General features: G+C 42.1%; 1 protein-coding gene across 3 annotated transcripts in view; it reads right to left on the reverse strand.

Annotated features, from left to right (window-relative positions):
• Positions 1 to 324: 324 nt before the first annotated feature.
• The window catches only part of PIAS2 (protein inhibitor of activated STAT 2), a 65,328-nt gene continuing 45,846 nt past the window's right edge, over positions 325 to 19,806 (reverse strand). The window contains exons 9-14 of one of the 3 annotated variants that reach the window (XM_073618927.1): positions 17,197 to 17,357; positions 16,587 to 16,720; positions 13,145 to 13,316; positions 12,007 to 12,146; positions 5,137 to 5,174; positions 325 to 757 (exon numbers count right to left, since the gene is read on the reverse strand). In XM_073618927.1, the coding sequence (XP_073475028.1) occupies positions 602 to 757; positions 5,137 to 5,174; positions 12,007 to 12,146; positions 13,145 to 13,316; positions 16,587 to 16,720; positions 17,197 to 17,357 (801 nt within the window). In that variant the 3' untranslated portion in view covers positions 325 to 601. The remainder of the gene's footprint in view (positions 758 to 5,136; positions 5,175 to 12,006; positions 12,147 to 13,144; positions 13,317 to 16,586; positions 16,721 to 17,196; positions 17,358 to 19,806) is intronic. The other 2 variants (XM_073618944.1, XM_073618935.1) reach the window with 2 other exon arrangements.

The following is a 19,806-nucleotide window of genomic DNA, read 5'->3' on the forward strand; positions in this document are numbered from 1 at the left end:
CTTTTTTGTGTCTAATGCCCAGTGAAATTTTGGTGTAGAACTGTAGATCAACATTCATCACTCCTATTGGTGGTAATAAACCTGTGAGGTAGCCGCACTGAAATCAACCGACTTGAATGCCAGGTACAATTCAATGAGTAAATGGTCTCAATACAGACAAAATACATCCTCACCAGAGGACGGCAATTTTTAGACATGAACAATAGTTGTTTTTTTTGGGGGGGGGGGGGGGGGGGTGTAATTTAAATGTTTGCTTGCCATTTCGGATTCCATGTATTTGCAAAACATCTCATTCTTGAATAAAAGGAAGACACTTGACACAGGTTTTGGAAGGAATATTTTATAAAAATACTTATTTACACTGAATTTCTATTTAGTGCATGATATTTACATAATCTAACAATGTGCAACTCGCAGATCATAAAACAAAACCAATGGTGGCGGAATCCACCTAAATCTAATTCTATCCGAACTGCGCTGGCTCCAAACAGCAAACAATAATATATAGATCACTCTTCTCAAGTCTTTTTCTGTACACAAAACCAATAAATAAGAGATTTTTTATTTTTTTTTGGAGGCATTGAGATGGGCTTGGGTCTGGTCAGAGCTCCTTCGGCCCCTGTATGATGTTCCTCTCACCTGACTCTTCGCTGCTGGGCTCTTCAAGGGGGCTGTTCGAGGTTTTGGCTTTGCCATGAGTGGACCTGGCTTGGAGAGCTGACTTGAGACTATCCAAAAACATAGGGTGATAGTACTGCTTGAAATAAATGGTACTTATAAGAATAAAACATCGTCATAGTGATAATATTACACTCCACCTACCATCACAGCGATATACTACAGATCAAAGAAGGCAGCAGTATGGCCTAGCAACAATTAAAAAAGGTAAAAGCAATATAACAGGCATCTAGGCAGGGGCAGCCCATATATCTTATAGGAAAAGTTTACTAAAAAAAAAAAAAAAAAACCTGCTGGGCGAGTGCTTTCACTTTTAAATGGCTAGCAATTGAGTTTTTGTAAATATTTTCATGTGAAACACTGAAGAAATTACACTCTGCTACAATGTAAAGTAGTGAGTGTACAGCTTGTATAACAGTGTAAATTTTCTGTCCCCTCAAAATAACAACACACACCATTAATGTCTAAACCACTGGCAGCAAAAGTGAGTACACCCCTAAGTGAAAATGTCCAAATTGGGCACAAAGTGTCAATATTTTGTGTGGCCATCATTATTTTCCAGCACTGCCTTAACCCTCTTGGGTATGGAGTTCACCAGAGCTTCACAGGTTGCCACTGGAGTCCTCTTCCACTCCTCCATGACGACATCACGGAGCTGGTGGATGTTAGAGTCCTTGCGCTCCTCCGCTTTCCGGTTGAGGATGCCCCACAGATGTTCAATAGGGTTTAGGTCTGGAGACATGCTTGGCCAGTTTATCACCTTTACCCTCAGCTTCTTTAACAAGGCAGTGGTTGTCTTGGAGGTGTGTTTGGGGTCGTTATGTTGGAATACTGTCCTGTGGCCCAGTCTCTGAAGGGAGGGGATCATGCTCTGCTTCAGTATGTCCCAGTACATGTTGGCATTCATGGTTCCCTCAATGAACTGTAGCTTCCCAGTGCCGGCAGCACTTATCCAGCCCCAGACCATGACACTCCCACCACCATGCTTGACTGTAGGTAAGACACACTTGTCTTTGTACTCCTCACCTGGTTGCTGCCACACACGCTTGTCACCATCTGAACCAAATAAGTTTATCTTGGTCTCATCAGACCACAGGACATGGTTCCAGTAATCCATGTCCTTTAGTCTGCTTATCTTCAGCAAACTTTCTTGTGCATCTTTAGAAGAGGCTTCCTTCTGGGGTGACAGCCATGCAGACCAATTTGATGCAGTGTGTGGCGTATGGTCTGAGCACTGACAGGCTGACCCCCCACCCCTTCAACCTCTGCAGCAATGCTGGCAGCACTCATACGTCTATTTACCAAAAGACAACCTCTGGATATGACGCTGAGCACGTGCACTCAACTGCTTTGGTCAACCTTGGCGAGGCCTGTTCTGAAGGGAACCTGTCCTGTTAAACCGCTGTAAGGTCTTGGCCACCGTGTTGCAGCTCAGCTTCAGTTTATAGCCTAGGCCAATTCATTTTTTCAAATCCTCAGAGAGTTCTTTGCCATAAAGTCCATGTGGATAGATGCTATCTGGATAGAAAGGGAGGCCTTGCAGTCCTGTATAGCCAGCATAATAGTGGCCAGTGTAGGCTCAGCAGGGGCTGCAGGGAGTCTGGCTGGGTATCAAATAGAGCAGGGGTGGTTTCACTCACCAGAGCTGTAGGCTGTTTGAGAGAGGAGGAGGACAGCTGCAGCATGTCAGGCGGCTCTGCCTGGGTTGCGGCGCCATCTTTTCATCTGAAACAGGCAAGTTGTCCCGCCGGGGGTGGCCTGTATTTCACCATGGACGCCAGCCTGGAGTGTGCCCACGACTGTGGGGAAGAGTTTGGTGCCGGTCCAAAGGAGAAGGGACCCAGAATTAGTGCAGGATGCTGTTCGTGAGCTGGAGCGGTGTCCCTCCACGTCGGCTCGCTCCACCATCAAGCCACGCCCCATCGGGGACAGCAAATTTACTGTTATACAAGCTGTACACTCACTACTTTACATTGAAGCAAAGTGTCATTTCTTCAGTGTTGTCACATGAAAAGATATAATACAATATTTACAAGAATGTGAGGGGTGTACTCACACATACACACTCCAAACTAAACAAGACAAATGGAGCATATGGGTTATTAAGAAACCTGCAGATCAAAACCATCCGTATATCCAGAGTTACACGCCACTGAAGTTATATGCATATTTCATAGTTACATAGTAGGTGAGGTTGAAAAAAGACACAAGTCCAACCTATGTGTGTGATAGTTTTTTGAAACGATCGATGCTCCCCGCTGAGACCACCACACCGCTCTTACAGTAAAAGAACCCTCTATGCAGTTTAAGGTTAAACTTCTTTTCTTCTAATTTTAACGAGTGGCCACGTGTCTTAGTAAACTCCTTTCCATGAAAAAGTTTTATCCCTGTTGTGAGGTCACCAGTACGGTATTTCTAAATTGAAATCATATCCCTTCTCAAGCGTCTCTTCTCCAGAGATAATAAGGTCAGTCTGGATAATAAAAATCCCCCATTATGATAACACTTCCCACCTTTGCTGCTAATCCAAATTGTGATCGGAGGTCCGGCTCCCCCTCCTCCCTCAGGTTAGGGGGCATATAGCATATTCCCAGTATTATTTTCCCCTTAGCTTCATCCCTTTGGAGCTCTACCCATAAGGATTCCACCTCCTCCCTAGCCCCCTCAGTGATCTCATCTCTCACATTCACTTGTACATTATTCTTGATATATAGACATACCACTCCCCCATTACCCTCTCTATCCCTGCGATAAAGGGTACACCCTTGAATGGTTGCCAGCCAATCATGAGAGCTGTTGAACCAGGTCTCTGAAATTCCCACTTATGAATAGGAGTGCTTAACTGCACCCCCTCATGATCCCCTATGCTAATCTGTAAATATGATGGACAGCTGCATGACCAGACTGGAGGCATGAGAGGGGTGGGGCCAAGCTTTACTTTACAGGAAAAAGAAGAAATTTGCATACATCTTTAGCTGCCTGATCTCTGACTCTGGACATGCAGCATTTACTGAATGCAACATCTGCCTATGTATTTACCAGCCTTTGCTCAGTCCGAAATGTCTGGGTTTGGGACAGGTTTTAGTTAAAGTGAGCATGTGGACAGGATCTGAATAGCTCAGCTTCCCCCTTCCAGCAGTAACGGCACAGCTCAGCTCCCCCTCTCAGAAGTTACTTAGCAGCTCCCCTACACTAAGCTGACAACAGAGAATGTATCTAGCACCTTGAGGCGATTCAGTGCGAATTTCCTGCGCTTTACAAATCATTCATTCGTTCACTACAGACTCCACCTGCTCCTTAAGATATTTATTTTTATGCCCGGTCTCTAATTTTTAATTTTACCACATCCTAGGCCTCAGTCACTTGACCTTTGCCCTCAAATAACTTTTTTTAAATAGACTCTACTGAATGAATATCACTTAATTTGAGCACCCAAATAATTAACTCCTGGGACTTTTTAGTAGACCGACCACAGCACATACAGTACAAAAACTCGTCACAACATTGTGAGGCCAGCTCTCAAAACTACCAAGATGTGGATAGCTTTGCATGGCTGGACTTTTCTTTGCAGGCTATAAAATGTGTTTTCTTCCTCCACATACTGTAAAGCACAACAAACGCAGGCAAGTCTTGGGCATTTGGCTAGAGTAGGTTGAGGAAAATTATACCCCTGCCAACTACTGTTTATGTTAACCACTTTCCGCCGACCTGGCGCATATATGGCTGGTTGGCTTTAATGCCGAGCGCCTGCATATAGGCGTGGCCCTAGGTAAACACTTTATTGTGCTGAGAGCACGCTTCCTGTGTAAGTAATTAATGGGTACCGGAAAGCTCACGATGCATGAGTGCAATTGGGCGTTTTACGATCATGTGACCACTGTGACTGTCAATCACAGCTGTCATATGATGGGAATGTCCGCCTCCAGGCATTTAGATCCACTTAAAGAGGAAGTAAACTTCCATCTTTAAGTTTTACCTATAGGTAGTGTAAATATATCTCCCAAACCTGCACCGTTTAGGAGATATTTACTGTACATGCAGCCAGTGACATCACTGTGGTATGCGCTCTGAAGGAATGGCCGCTCGTGCCGTGACCGCTGGCTTCCGCACGCATGAGTGATGTCATCGTGGCTTTGGCCAGTCACAGAGACTGAGTCCGCAAACATGGAAGGAAGACCGGGTGAACATGGACGCCATCTCCAGCAATGACATTGCATCACTGGAAGGCTTCGTTTTGAGGCAAGTTTCACATAATGTGCTAGTATGCAGTGCCTTTACCTTGTAGGAAAAAAAAAAAAAAAAGTACAACGGTTTACAACCGCTTTAAAGGGCTGGGAGGCGGCGGGAAGGGGTTATAGTAATAATGAGAAAATACATTTGTATGGCAAGTTTGTAATCTGTCCTATCACATCTATTCTCAGAGAAAGAACACGTGTCCGAGCAAATATTGGAACTTACCTGAGAAGGAACTGGAGCTAAAGGGAGAAAGTCCAGATCTGGAGAAAGATGGACAAAGAGTAATTCTTAACTTTTTATACCTAGGTCACTTTTTGCGGTGCAAATATTAAAAACATAATTAAATAGAGTACATTTGACTAGACATCAGCTTCTTGCAATCTCTTGTACAGCAGGAGTAAGACTGGGTACACATGAGCCGAAAACAGTCGGTTCGGCAGGTACAGCTACATCCAACATAAGCCGGGCTCACAACTAGAGGTCGACCGATATATCGGCCGATATTTGGCTTTTTTTACTTAATCGGCCGATTGTGCTGATAAAAAAAAGCAGATTATAACTTCAGCGGGACTTGCAAATGACTTCTGTAATAGAAGTCAATGCAAGTTGCCTGACATTATCTGTGGAGAGGATTCTCTCCTCCCTGGGCAGCCTGCCAAGTCTGATAAGAAGATACATTGTATCTCTTCAGGTTCTTTTATCAATAGACTGAACCCTGTGTGTAGAAGTTCTCAGTTTAAACCATTTAAAGACTAAATCTTTTCTGACGCTTATTGCTTACAAGTAAAAATCCTGTATTTTCTCCTAGAAAATCACTTAGAACCCCCAAACATTATATATATATATTTTTTTAGCAGAGACCCTAGGGAATAAAATAGCGGTTGTTGCTTCGAACTCCCCGGAAAAGTTATATAGGAAAAACTATATCCATCTCTTAGAGGAAATAAGGAGGGAAGGGAAAAAACTTCAGATAAAACCTCTTTCATGGATGGGGCGTATTAACGCCATAAAGATGGTCCTCTTACCTAAGATCACGTATAAATTCCAAATGCTGCCCATTAGACTCCCACAGGAATATATTAGAAAGCTGAAATCAATAATCTCTAACATAATATGGAAGAACAAAAGATCAAGAATATCTCTCAAGACACTAAAACAAGATAGAGCCAAAGGAGGCCTCGCGGTCCCAGATATCCTAAAATATTACAAAGCAATAATTATGTCAAGAGCAATAGAATGGGCTAGGGAGAACCAAGAAAAAAGATGGGTGAATATAGAGAATCACTATAGTAAATCACGTTTAGGATCTATAATTTGGAACCCTCCGAGTCACAGAACGGTAGATGAGGAAACACACGGTTTAACAAAAATAGTTTTAAAAACATGGGAGGTAGCATATAAACAGTTAGATAAGACTTTTAATTCTCCTCTGATAGAATTAAAGGAGAATGAATATTTTGCACCAGGGAAAAGAGATATAGGGGGGAACTGGATAAAAAAAGATAAAGTACAGCTCAGAGAAATACTTAAAAAAGGGAAAATAGTCACAATAGCTGAATTGAAAGAAAACACAGACACATGGGTGATAGATGAATGGAGGTACATGCAACTAGATCGCTTCGTGAAAAACTTACCTCAACCAATAAGATCTGGAGAAAACTTGACAGAATTAGAAAAATTATGTTGCGCGGAAAAGACAAAAAATACAATATCTAAGCTATATAAACTATTATTAAAAGCAGAAGAAGCAGAGGTACCCACATTCATCAGAAATTGGGAAAAGGAGTTGGGAACACAAAAAGACACGAACACGATCAATAAAATGCTCCGCCTAGCCCATAGCTCAGCGACAGATACAAAAACGGCCGAGATGAACTATAAATGCATGGCAAGGTGGTACGCAACGCCAGATAGGATGAGTAAATTCCAACAGGGGAAATCGGCAGAGTGCTGGCGGGGATGTGGAGAGATGGGCACTATGGCTCACTTATGGTGGAATTGCCCGGTAATTAGGAAATATTGGAAAAAAATCTTGAGTTTGATAAAGGAGATTACAAAAATAGAGGTGAAGGAGGACCCATGGGTGGTTCTCTTCCACGGCATAGAAGGAAGTGTGAAACAATATAAAACATCTCTGGTTCCACATCTATTGAATGCAGCAAAAAGATTAATCCCCAAAAACTGGTGGGGAAAAGAAAGTCCAGAGGTGTGGGACTGGATAAATGCCGTGGAAGAGACCCACGCCATGGAGCAGTTTTCTTTGGATAAGGAGGAAAAGAGAGAAGCAGACAATTGGAAATGTTGGAAGGAGTTTAAAAAAACATGGAGTTATGCGGAAAAAATCAAGATGTAACTACCCACTAAATAAGACCATGGGCAGTGCACAGGGGTGGGAGGGGGGAGGGAGGGGAGGGGTTATATATATATATATATATATATATATATATATATATATACACGTGTACGGTTTTCTTGCCTTTTCTTTTTCTCGGCTTTTAGATAGGTGAAACAGAGAGTTTCATAAATAAAGATAAAATTTTAGAGAAGGAAAATTAGGGGTTACGCCTTAATAGGTGAGGCTAAGTTTTATATAATTATTCTATGTAAACCCCTGTCTTGAACCCCCGTGGAAATAAAAATAAATACGCCACAGTGATGAAGAGATAAGAAGAGATACTTATGAGCGAGAAAGCTGAATTAGTCTCTCTAAGAATTTTCTGAAGTGGCAAGAAAAAAAAAAAAAAAAAAAAAAATAGCGGTTGTTGCAATATTTTATGTCACACGGTATTTGCGCAGCGGTCTTTCAAACGCAATTTTTTTTTGAAAAAATACACTAATGAAATAAAAAAAAAAATAAGCAGTAAAGTTAGCCCATTTTTTTTCGTCCAAAAGTTTGGAATACCTGTTTTTGTGTATTTAATATTTAAGATATAGTTATTTTTTTTTAATCTAAATTATACATACAAGTGAACTGATTGGAGGTTTGTTTTGTTTAATAAATGTAAAAAAATTTCTGTATCACTTATTACTTAAGGTTGCTTTCACACTGGAGCGGGCATGCGTTGACGGTAAAACACTGTTAGTTTTACCGTCATTTTAGCGGCGCTATTCGGCTGCTAGCGGGGCGCTTATAACCCAGCTAGCGGCCGAGGAAGGGGTTAAATGTGCCCCTGAAGCGCTGCTGCCGAAACGCTTTGCAGGCGCTTCGGCAGCGGTGCGCATTCATTTCAATGGGCAGGAGTGGTGGTATACACCGCTCCAAAGATGCTGCTTGCAGAACTTTTTTTTAACATCCTGCCAGCGCATCGCTTCAGTGTGAAAGCACTCGGGATATCACACTGAGACTGTAGGGGAGCCGTTTTACAGGCACTTTACAGGCGCTATTTTTAGCCCAAAAGCGCCTAAAAAACGCCCCAGTGTGAAAGGGGTCTAACTGTTAGATTTTATGAGATGAAGGGAAATAAATAATAAATTTAAAAAATCGGCCTAATATATTGGCCCAAAAAAATCGGCATCATATATCGGCCACCGCGATTTCTAAATATCGGCATCGGCCAGAGAAAAACCCATATCGGTCGACCTCTACTCACAACGATTGAGATTATGGGGGGGGGGGGGGGGGGATTTGGGTGAGCAGAAGCAGCCCCCTTGTCAGAATACACCAGCTAAGTGCGGGGAGTTCGTCGTTTGAAGACATCCTTGGAGAACCCGGGCTTCTACCTCCATCTGAGAGAGCCACTGATCCGATTGTCCAAGCTTTTATGATTCGGTGGCGCTGACATCCGGGTCCATCTGCTCTGATAAGAGTATCCACATATTTTCCCATTATTGGGATTTGTGTTATGAGACTCACATTATATATTTTTTTTCACTTTTATATACCCATTTATTTCACTATGTTGGACTTGGAATATTTATTCATAATATTATTGCACTGATCATTTGTGCACATATTTTGTTATTTACGCCACACTAACATTGGCTGGGCTGAATAAAAAAAAAATTAAAAAATGAACGGACAGATCGCCGTACGAACACAAAAAAAATAAATAAATGGTGTGTACCCCACAAAACTGGGAGAGGGTAGAGCAACACTGGGAGCAGGCTAGGGATGGGGTGGAGGACACCACCAAACCTTTTCTACAGTCTAGAACTGTATTCCTTCTACAGTCTAGAACTAACAGTGTAAGTGGCTTTGTGACAGGACTATAAAAAAATCCTAACACTGGCTGATCAGGAATCGAAATCCTTGGCAGATAATAGAAATGTATGTCGCCTGTGCATTTAAACTTTTCAGCTTTAATTAGTATATGAAATGGGAAAGCTTTCCAGCTGCTGTAGAATACCTCTATTCTTCAGATATAAAGTTTAGGAATGACTTGAGGCATACCTGTCAAACTCGCACAAAAATAGTTCAAGTAAAAAGCCACAAAAGGAAATATTTTCTCTCAGTAAATGCAGATGACAATCATCCAGCTTCAAGTTGACGATTAGCCTTTCTACCTCCTTCCATAATCCGTCTTGACATCAGCGCTTGTGCTGACAAGAACGTTCTAACAGGAAGAGCAAGCCGAGTTATGACTCGTCAGTCTGCTGCTGCTCTTCCTTCCTTGCCTAATAATGAGCTAGGAGCCAAGCCAAGGTGTATTGCTCAAGGAGACGTCATCAAGTTTATAGGCAGAAAACATAAATGAAAAGTTTAAAAATGAACATGTTGTGATGCTACCCCTCCTTTTGGCGATTCATTATGCCTTTATCAGTAACAACACTGTCGCTTTCTTCAACCGCCAACCTTCCAGGAGTGTCGGAAGCGTTCTGTACCCAGTATCCTGCACTGCCGTGCGCCCCCCCACCCCTCTTAGTCCGGCCATCACCAGGGTACCTGGCTGATGACTGTGAAGACTTCAGAGCCCAAGGGTGTGCATGGGAGAGTGTCTGCATGTCATCAGTGACAGCTGTGAATTGCAATGCTTGATACAGGTAAAGAAAAACAAAAAAACAAAACAAAAAAAAAAACAAAACACACAAAAAAAAAAAACTTTGCCTGTACACTGCTATCACACACACAAAGCCTGTGAAGGCTCCACAGGAAGGAAGGCGCTCTAGTGAAATCAGGGCTTAGGGAGGGAGGGGTACAGAAAGCCTCTGAGACCCCCAGAAAGTTTAAAGGGGTTGTAAAGGTAAAAGTTTTTTCACCTTAATGCATTCTAGGTGAAAAAACATCTGACAATACCGGCCCCCTCGTTTTACTTACCTGACCCCTCGAAAGTCCCGCATTCTCCCCTGACCTCCTCTTCGCCGCTCAGCCTGGCCGTTGATTGGTTACAATGGATGGATTGAAAGCAGCGTAGCCATTGGCTCGCACTGCTGTCAATCACATCCAAATGACGCGGCGCGCCGGGGCCAAGTGATACAGCTATGGCCGCCGGCTGTATCACGGGAGCGCGCCCACAAGCAATCAACACCATGCGAAGGAGCTCGCATGAAGGTGTTGAGTCCTTGTGGGGGGGAGCCGAGACAGCTGCCGAGGGACTCCAGAAGACCAGGTTCGGGGCCACTCTGTGCAAAAAGAGCTGCACAGTGGAGGTAAGTATAACATGTATGTTAAAAAAAAAAAAAATTAATCTTTAGTGATCCTTTTAGGTTATAGAAAGCTAGAGAGCCATTATTGGCAAAAAAAAAAATGGCAGCACTTTGACCTAGCCACGCTAGGGTCACCGGGTTTGAATCCCAACCACGGCACTACCTGCACGGAGTTTGCATGTTCTCTCTGTATGGGTTTCCTCCCATACGTCAAAGACATGCTGATAGGATCCAACTAGCCTGCCCAAATTGTAAGCTCCTGGGCAGGGACTGATGCGAGTATACAACTTCTATGTAAAGTGCTACGTAAATTGACGGTGCTGTACAAGTACCTGTAATAAAAATTAAATAAAATAAAAAGGACCTACCAGTGAGTTGCTATGAGAACAGCATCAGAGTTCACTTCAAACATTTTATTTATGCGAGTGGCATGAAAGGGGTTTGATGACTGCTGCACAGAACATTCTAGGGGGCAGTATGGTGGGACAAATGAGGCATCTAGGAAACCTTGCTACCCCGCAGAAGTGAAGTGGGTCACAAGGCAGTCCCCTGGCACATGCCAATTCGAGAGCAAATGATGCACCAGCATAGGACTCGCTCTCTAAGTATGTGAAGTCCCTTTATGTCTAGCCTATCACCATACTAAGGATAACGCACACCAGGACAGTCCATCATGGGAAAATTCATCTCCCTATACTAGTCTGCACAGAAAGAGGAGTAGGCCCCCAAAGCCTCATTCCATCCATAAAGACGGAGAGGCTAAGGGGCAGAAAACAGACAAGGACGCACCATCCTTGAAAGAAGGAGAGAGGGCAAGGGCTGCATAAGAGATATGACCTTCCTGCAACATGGCTCCTAGCAATGAAACAACTGACCAGAAAAAAAGGATTTACATGCATTGTTTGTCCGGGGGTGCGTTTTCTGTACTGGTGGAAGGAGCCTCTGTGTTTAGCCGTTTGCCTGGATTTCAACCTTAAATATTAAAGTGTTACTAAACCCACAACAATAAAATCAATCTGTATATGCAGTAAAGCATGCTTGTTATACTCACTGTGGAACCTAAGGGGTTAATCCTCCGCATTGTGTAAAAAAGGCTGTTTGATCCTGTCTTCTGATCCTCCCCTACTTTCACTGTCCCCAATCCATTTGCTGTTAGAACAGCCTTGGAAGCACTCTGCACACGCTCAGTTTGGTGTGTATTGCTAGAGCATTTTTTTTTTTTTTTTGGGAGGGTGCATGTGATCAGCACAGAGCCAATCAGCACTGTCCAGACAGAGGAACAGGGGTCATGCAGTCTCATAGGATAGTCAGAGGAGAACGAAAAACTCCTACAAGCATTAACCAGGTACTGCTATATACTGCTGATGAGACAAGGTATTTAGCAGTTTATATTTACTAAAATAATTGCATTTCCATGTTCTGTGTACCGTGGGAGACTAGATATAGTGAATGCAGACTCCTGGGTTTAGTAACACTAAATGCCAGAAGTTCATAGGCCATATCACATACCTGAGAGGTCTGCAGGGAGTCCACTGATGGCAGGATGGCGGAAGGGATCCGAATACTCCACCATTGAGGAATGCAGAGAGTCTGTCTCCAGGCCACCAACTTTGCCCATTCTTATAGTTGATGGATGATAAGTCAACACCCTTTCATATAAAAAAAAACAAAAAAACAACAAAACAAAAACACAACACACATTTACAATCTTTTACAGGAAATTAGCAGCTGTTTTTAAAGGAATATACTGAAGACTAACTGTACACAAGTGAACCAATTTTTTTTTAAGAAGTCACACGACTGACCTCTGACCAAACCATGCAAATCTGAATTAAACAATCTAAAAGTGTTAAAAAAATAAAAATTAATTAAAAAATAAATAAATGAAAAACCCACCTTGTGTACTTTTTGTTTAGCATAAGATGTAGGGTATAAGGCGACTGAAAGTACAGTTCTGCATGTTGAATGTAGTCAGGTGTAGGAAAACTAGCAGAAAACTGGTCCAGTGTGAATATGGGGGGGGGGGGGGGTGACGAAAAAGGCACCATAGGCTGCCAGTAATCGCCTATCGTGAAATCCATAACCAAAGCCAAGCTATGCCAGTAATACCAGTCTCTACACTCTGCTTAAAGGTTGAAGCTCAAGCATACTGCCTCACTAGTATCCCACAATGCAATATGGGCACTCACATTACATTAGGACATAGAGGCCATGCCTACGGGCCAACCTAAAGCACAACATTTATTTGCATACTTATGAATATGGGTTGCACAATTTTGAAGAGTTAGAGCTATGAATTGGCAACCATCCAGAGATATATGGCAGTATTAAAAGTATATACAAAATCGGTCAGGCTTCATCTATACATCTAACTTTTAAGGAGTTACAGAAAGCTAATGGAGCAGCAAAGTAGGTCAGTGGTTAGCACTGTTGCAATATTTGACAACATTTTAAAGCTCAGTTTGCATCCGCTTGCTTGTCGCCTGTATGGGATTTCCCCTGCAGTCCAAGAACAAACTGGTAATTGAAATGGTTTCCACTCAAACAAGCTGTACTACGATTGTATGCATTGTGGCACATTGTGCTACAAGAAATTGAAGGTTCTCTGTAAAACGTTGCAGATTATTATTGCAATAAATATGCGCACCCTTTTGTTTGAGGCATGGGCGTCTCCGGCATGTAAAGACATTTCTTTTTGGCTGGTTCTTCCTCGTCTTCTGAAGAGCTCTCAACGGTCAGGTCTATGACCTCCGCCTTGTTCTTACTTTTTGTCTCGGTGGGCTCTATTATTGTGTACATCTTACTGAGAAGGCCAGACCCTGCGAGAAAAGAGAGCTGCTTGTGAAGGGTGAACTTACTTTAGAATCTCAATCCATATCTACTAGCAAATCGTGAAATCAACTGGACTTGATCTTTTAAACCTCATTTTAAAATTTACCAAAATGGTAGATTATCAAAAATCCTGATAGAATAAATATATTTTTGCAGGCACATTTAAATCTTAACACAATCATACACCTGAGATATTGATTGCAACCTCTGCATTATGATACCTGCATTTTATAAATCGATTCTATGTACTGTAAAAGGTGGCTTTCAACCACCACTGTCTATACTACCTGTTTTTCTTTATTCTGTACCCCCAACTACTTTTCTCTAAAAAAATGGTTAAATAAAAATATATTCAACCATAAATCTTAACACAGTCTTTGTTTACATGCCATGTAAACATTTACAAAAGAAGTACTAAAACATCTTTCCTGGCCTATTACGTGTCCAAAGCAGCAAAACCTCCTAAAGCTGGCCATACAACGAATAGTAAAAAAATTCTCATCAGTACATTTTATGACCAAGCATGACGTTCGAAAAGTACCTTGAAACAACTGTTTAGAACGTATTTCTAAAAAGGTACAAGTTTTTTTTACCTTCATGCATTCTATGCATGAACGTAAGAAAACATTCCACATGCAAACCCCCCCCCCCTTCCAAATACTTGCCTGAGCCCAATCTCTATTCAGCCATGTGCACAAGAGCAGGCTCTCTCTATCCTCACTGGCCAGAGAGGCAGCAGCGGGAGCCAGTGAAGAAAGAGCGGGGGCGGGGCCTGCCTGCACTCCATGTGCCAATGGAAACACAGAGCCTTCTCAGGAGTGAAGAGCAGGTATCAAATAATAATAATCAAATAAGGCCAAAAAAAAGGGGAGGATATAAAAAGCCACTGCTCCTACCACGAGGATGTGGTGGTGATGACGTCAGCAGACCTCTACATTCCGCGCATGTTCCCAGGGGATCCGTCTATCAATCGCCACCGCATCCTCGTGGTAGGAGCAGTGACTTTTTATGCATTTTTTTTTTTTTTTGGGCCTGCAGCTTATGTACGCAATTTAAAAAATAAAATACTACTACACTATATGAGCATCATTTAGGCTCCAGTTAGTGAGGTTTTTTTTTGCACAGTGCTTGATCCCACTGGGGACCATCACTCAATCAAAACACCAGAGCTAGAGGACTCTTCACTTCATAGCAGCGGTCTAAAGCCTCATACACACGGTACGATTGTTGGCCAACCGAGCGTCTGATTTTTGCCAAAGGGGCGTGTGTCAGGATCTTGTCTTGCATACTAACGATACACAATTGTCGTGCCACAAACACGAAGGTAGTGACATGCTACGAGGAATTTCAGCTCTTGAACGCCACCCTTTGGGCCCCTTCTGCTAATTTCATGTTTGGTGAGCAACGATTCCGAGCATGCGTGTTTGTACTTTCGAGTTTTGACGGATTTGTGTACTGACCATCAGAAAATCTGATGTCAAACCATTGTCCGCTGAAAATTTACTAGCCTGTCATCCAACATTTGTTGGCCGAAAGTTGGACAACAATTGTCAAAAGGAGCGTACTAACAGTAAGATTTTAGGACAACGGTCTGTCAACAGACAATCCCCTGCCAACAATCGTACCGTGTGTACGAGGCTTAAGGCATATCATTGTTTGCCATCTGGTTAGGGTTTAGATTGGTGGAGGTGCACAGTTGTGACAGGCCTTTCCCAAATACATTGGGTGAAGTGTATTTGATGCTGGATTTTTTCTACTTTCTGGAGTGGTTAGACATCACACATAGTTGAAATTACCCTGATATACACAGATTTCTTTTGAGTCAAGGTCACAGATTTTTATTTAGGGACTTTGTTCACACAACAAGACTTTTGCATATTAAATCACAGTGAAGCACTGCACACCCCTTGTTGTTTTTATTCTTGTTGTCCAGACACCACTTGCCAGACAGCATAATTTAGCCTTACCCTTGCCGTCCACTAGGTTAAAGTGGAAGTTCACTTTTTAACTTGTACCTACAAGTAAGCCTATAATAAAGGCTTACCTGGATGTACAGTGAATATCTCCTAAACTTACACTTTTTTTTTTAAGGAGATATTCACACAGCATGCAGCCAGTGACGTCACTTCATCGCAGCCCCGGCCATTCATATAGCCGGAGTCCACAAACCTGGAATGAAGACCGGGTGAAGATGAAAGCTCTGGAAGGCTCCGGGTGTCCAGGTAAGTGTCATAATGTAACCTTCAGAAGGCACACTTTTAAATTCATTTTTCTTGTGGTTTACTATCGCTTTAAGCTGTGTAAGCTTTGTTGCTTGGTTGAGGACACCCCACCAGTCTGCTGGTTTAACAATGAAGCTGTAGCAACAACACCCATGCTCAACTTTTTTTTTTTTTTAAATATACCTAAAAACCATGCATAATCCTAATGTGAGCATGCGAAGTGGCTTTGCACAGAAGAGAAGTTGCCCTTTACTCTATAAGTAAAACAGTAAACAAGTAACTTTGTACACACAACCAAGTGCAAAATATAGTCTGCTAATCATTAACACAAAGTAGAGAAAAAAAAAAATGTACCTTTTTTTGGAGATACATTTGAACGGGTCAAAACAGTGCGATAAGCAGTGTCATGACAGAAGCATTTGTTCCAAAACATTCAGAGAATGAACAAAACGTGTGTTACACGTGTGTTAAATCTGTTACTATCTTAGTCACGCTTAATAGAAAACACGAGAACTCAAAGCATGCGAGATATGAACAAAGATATGTGGGGGGGGTATGTGCAAAAGTAAAGCATGCTGCTTTCAGGAAGAGTGATCCATACAGATTGTGCGGGTTGGTTTGTCAGGAGAGGAATCTCGCACAGATGGTTTTCAACTGTGCATTTAATGGTTTGCCTGTTTTACCGCTAGACATTCAAAGTGTTTAATGCGGGTTTGATTTTGATTTCAAATCGGCAATGCAGTCCAACTTCTGGGGCGATTTGAAAGACATCTGTGCGGGTTCATGCACAGATGTCTATTCAAATAGCCTCCGAAGTCGCCAAAAGCAGTACAGGAACTACTTTTGGGAATCGTTGCGGCGCCGCACCCATTCGAACGGTGCCATTGCCGGCAATAGCCGCCGATTTGGCATCATGTCAAATTGCATGCCAAATCGGCCCAATGTGAACGTGGGCCTAGACACCTGTGCAGAAAGGCCACACAAGGAATCTCAGCCCCTGCATGGTGATAGATAGCTTTCAGAAGAAGCTTTTACCTTCAATGTGTGGATACTGGGTGCTTGGGGAGGTCAGCGGCTCTTTTTTGGGTCTCATGGGGCACCAAGACCCGTCCTCCTGAAACTGAATCTCATCCACGTCTGAGCACTGGTTTAGAATCTCCATGAAAAGCCTGAGAAATCGCAATACATAAAAATCAGAAAGGTTATATCTGGTTTATTAAAAAAAAAAAAAAAAAAAAATCCTACTCATATGTCACACAACAATGTATTCATATCTATCCTGTTATGCCTGGATTAACCACTGTACCTATGGGAAATTTTCCATCTGCAGCTGTTTACAGTAAAACAGAACGGTACGATAATGTGTGCTGCAAATTAAGACTGGGTAGAATGTATACTTCAAAAAGCTGTATACAATTTGGAAAAAAGTTGACATTTAGATAGAAAGGTTTATAAAGCATAAGCAGGTATTTCAAATATTGCTTATATAATATATAACGTATGTGGATGTACATTACATGAGGCTACACCTCTCTAGCACCTCTGCTTGCTGTATAATGTAAAAAGCTTCTCTAAGGAAGAGGGCCTGTGCCAACACTTCCAGCACGGGTATGAGATGTCCCTACTCACACCCACATATACCTACCCATCTAATATGAGACTTTCATAGCTGGCTTTCTTATCACAAACAGGGCAAATCCAGGTGGGCTTCTTCTCATTCATCTGCAGGTAGAGGGCGGCATCGAAGCACTGCAGGTGTGTGCAGGTGACTGCTCGGCAAGGAAGCGTTAGTCTCATCTTCCCAAGCTGGAGAGCGGAACAAAAAACACAACGCTCATTAAAAAATAAATACTACCAAGGACAACTGTTAAAAAACCTCCAGCCCAGCAGGGAAGCTTTATTAGGAGTTATGAATGGTTGCTTTAGACCCTACTACGTCCTACAGGAGTATTGGACACTGGTAAAACACATACACACATATGAGCTGTGGCTGAATGTCAATATATACATAATTTGTATTAGAAACTACCTTAGACAAGAAAAAAGCCCATTGGCCTCAACAACAACAACTTGCCCTATGCAAAACCAAAAAGTGTTCAGACACTTTCCTTGGAGAGGTGATGGCTACAAGTAAAAACCACTTTGTGTATTAAAGAATGTTATGGGCAGACCTTTGACACTTTCCGAAAATGGCCAACGCTAGCTCAAAGCCAACTTCACTGGGTCGGAAGTGGTCGGTCCTGAGTGGTCACTTTTTTCCATTCAGCCCGCTGGGTTGAGCGGAACCCCCCCCCCCAAAAAAAAAACCTAGTAGTGTGTACCAGGCTTTAGGGCCATTGAAATGAAGGATTGAAGAATATCAGCATTTACAGGGCTTTATGAAGCAGGAGCATGAAATTCAACAGAGGTATGAGAGGATGAAATGCATTTTTGTTGTTTTTTATTTACAAATGGAGTGGACCTTTAATTTTTGGATCTCTTGACAGTGTTACCAAAATGAAAATCTTTATTTGCCCCTGGGGGACATGAGCATAAAGTGGAGCAGAGAAAACGAGGAAAAAAAAAAAAAGTTACCTACTGTAACCAGATTCCCTGTTTTCTCTCTCCTAGAGGCAAATTCTCCTTTTCTGCTCCAATTTTTTGCTCCAGTTTTTTTAAATTAGCATTTGCATTTGAATTAAAATGTACATTAAAAATATTAACAGTGAAACCACTTTTTTTTTTCTTTTTTTTTTTTTTTTTAAGTACAGTTGAGAAAAGTACTGACGCAATTATAAGCAGCCAGTCACTAGAAAATCACTGTTGTAGAATGAAAGTTTTGGACATGGTCGGTTTTATACACAGTGGATATTAAAAAGTCTACACACCCCTGTTAAAATGTCAGGTTTCTGTGATGTAAAAAAAATGAGACAAAGATAAATCATTTCAGAACTTTTCCCACCTTTAATGTGACCTATAAACTGTACAACTCAGTTGAACAACAAACTGAAATTTTTGATATGGAGGGAAGTAAAAATTAAAAAAAAAATAAAATATGGTTGCATAAGTGTGCACACTCTTAACCGGTTCAATACAGGGCATTTTCACCCCCTTCCTTCCCAGACCAATTTTTATTTTTCAGCGCTGTCGCACTTTAAACGACAATTGCGTGGTCGTGCGACATTGTACCCAAACAAAATTGACGTCCTTTTTTCCCCCCACAAATAGAGCTTTCTTTTGGTGGTATTTGATCACCTCTGCGGTTTTTATTTTTTGCGCTATAAACAAAAGAAGAGCGACAATTTTGAAAAAAAAAAAAAAAACACAATATTTTTTACTTTTTGCTATAATAAATATCCCAATTTAAAAAAACAGAAAAAACAAATTTTTTCCTCAGTTTCGGCCGATACGTATTCTTCTACATATTTTTGGTAAAAAAATAAATAAATAAAAATCGCAATAAGCGTATATTGATTGGTTTGCGCAAAAGTTATAGCATCTATAAAATACGGGATAGATTTATGGCATTTTTTAAAAAAATTTTTTTTTTTTTTTTTTTTTTTTACTAGTAATAGTGGTGATCGCAATTTTTTTTCGTGACTGCGACATTATGGCGGACACATCGGACGCTTTTGACACATTTTTGGGACCATTCACATTTATACAGCGATCAATGCTATAAAATTGCATTGATTACTGTGTAAATGTGACAGGCAGTAAAGGGGTTAACCACTAGGGGGCGGGGAGGGGTTAAATGTGTTTCCTAGGGAATGCTTCTAACTGTAGGGGGAGGGGACGCTCAAGGGGAGGAGACCGATCAGTGTTCCTCCGTTCTGGGAACACAGATCACTCTCCTCTGAGCTGACAGGACGTGGATCTGTGTGTTTACACACACAGATCCACGGTCCGGCCCGGTTAACGGGCAATCGCGGGTGCCTGGCAGACATCGCGGCCGCCGGGCACATGCACCGGGACCCGAGCGCCCCCTAGGCGGCCGGGAACCCGAGGCCGTCATATGACGTCCACCCAGGACGGGAGATCCCATCTGTGAACGTCATATGTACATACGCGGGTAGGGGAGTGGTTAAACGAATACTTTGTTTAAGTACCTTTTGATGTTATTACAGCACTCAGTCTTTTTGGGTATGAGTCTATCAGCATGGCACATCCTGACTTGGCAATATTTGCCCACTCTTTGCAAAAACGCTCCAAACCTGTCAGATTGTGAGGGCCTCTCCTGTGCACAGCCCTCTTCAGATCACCCCACAGATTTTCA

The sequence above is a fragment of the Aquarana catesbeiana genome, linkage group LG01 (genome assembly GCF_042186555.1).
Source record: "Aquarana catesbeiana isolate 2022-GZ linkage group LG01, ASM4218655v1, whole genome shotgun sequence".
NCBI lineage: Eukaryota > Metazoa > Chordata > Amphibia > Anura > Ranidae > Aquarana > Aquarana catesbeiana.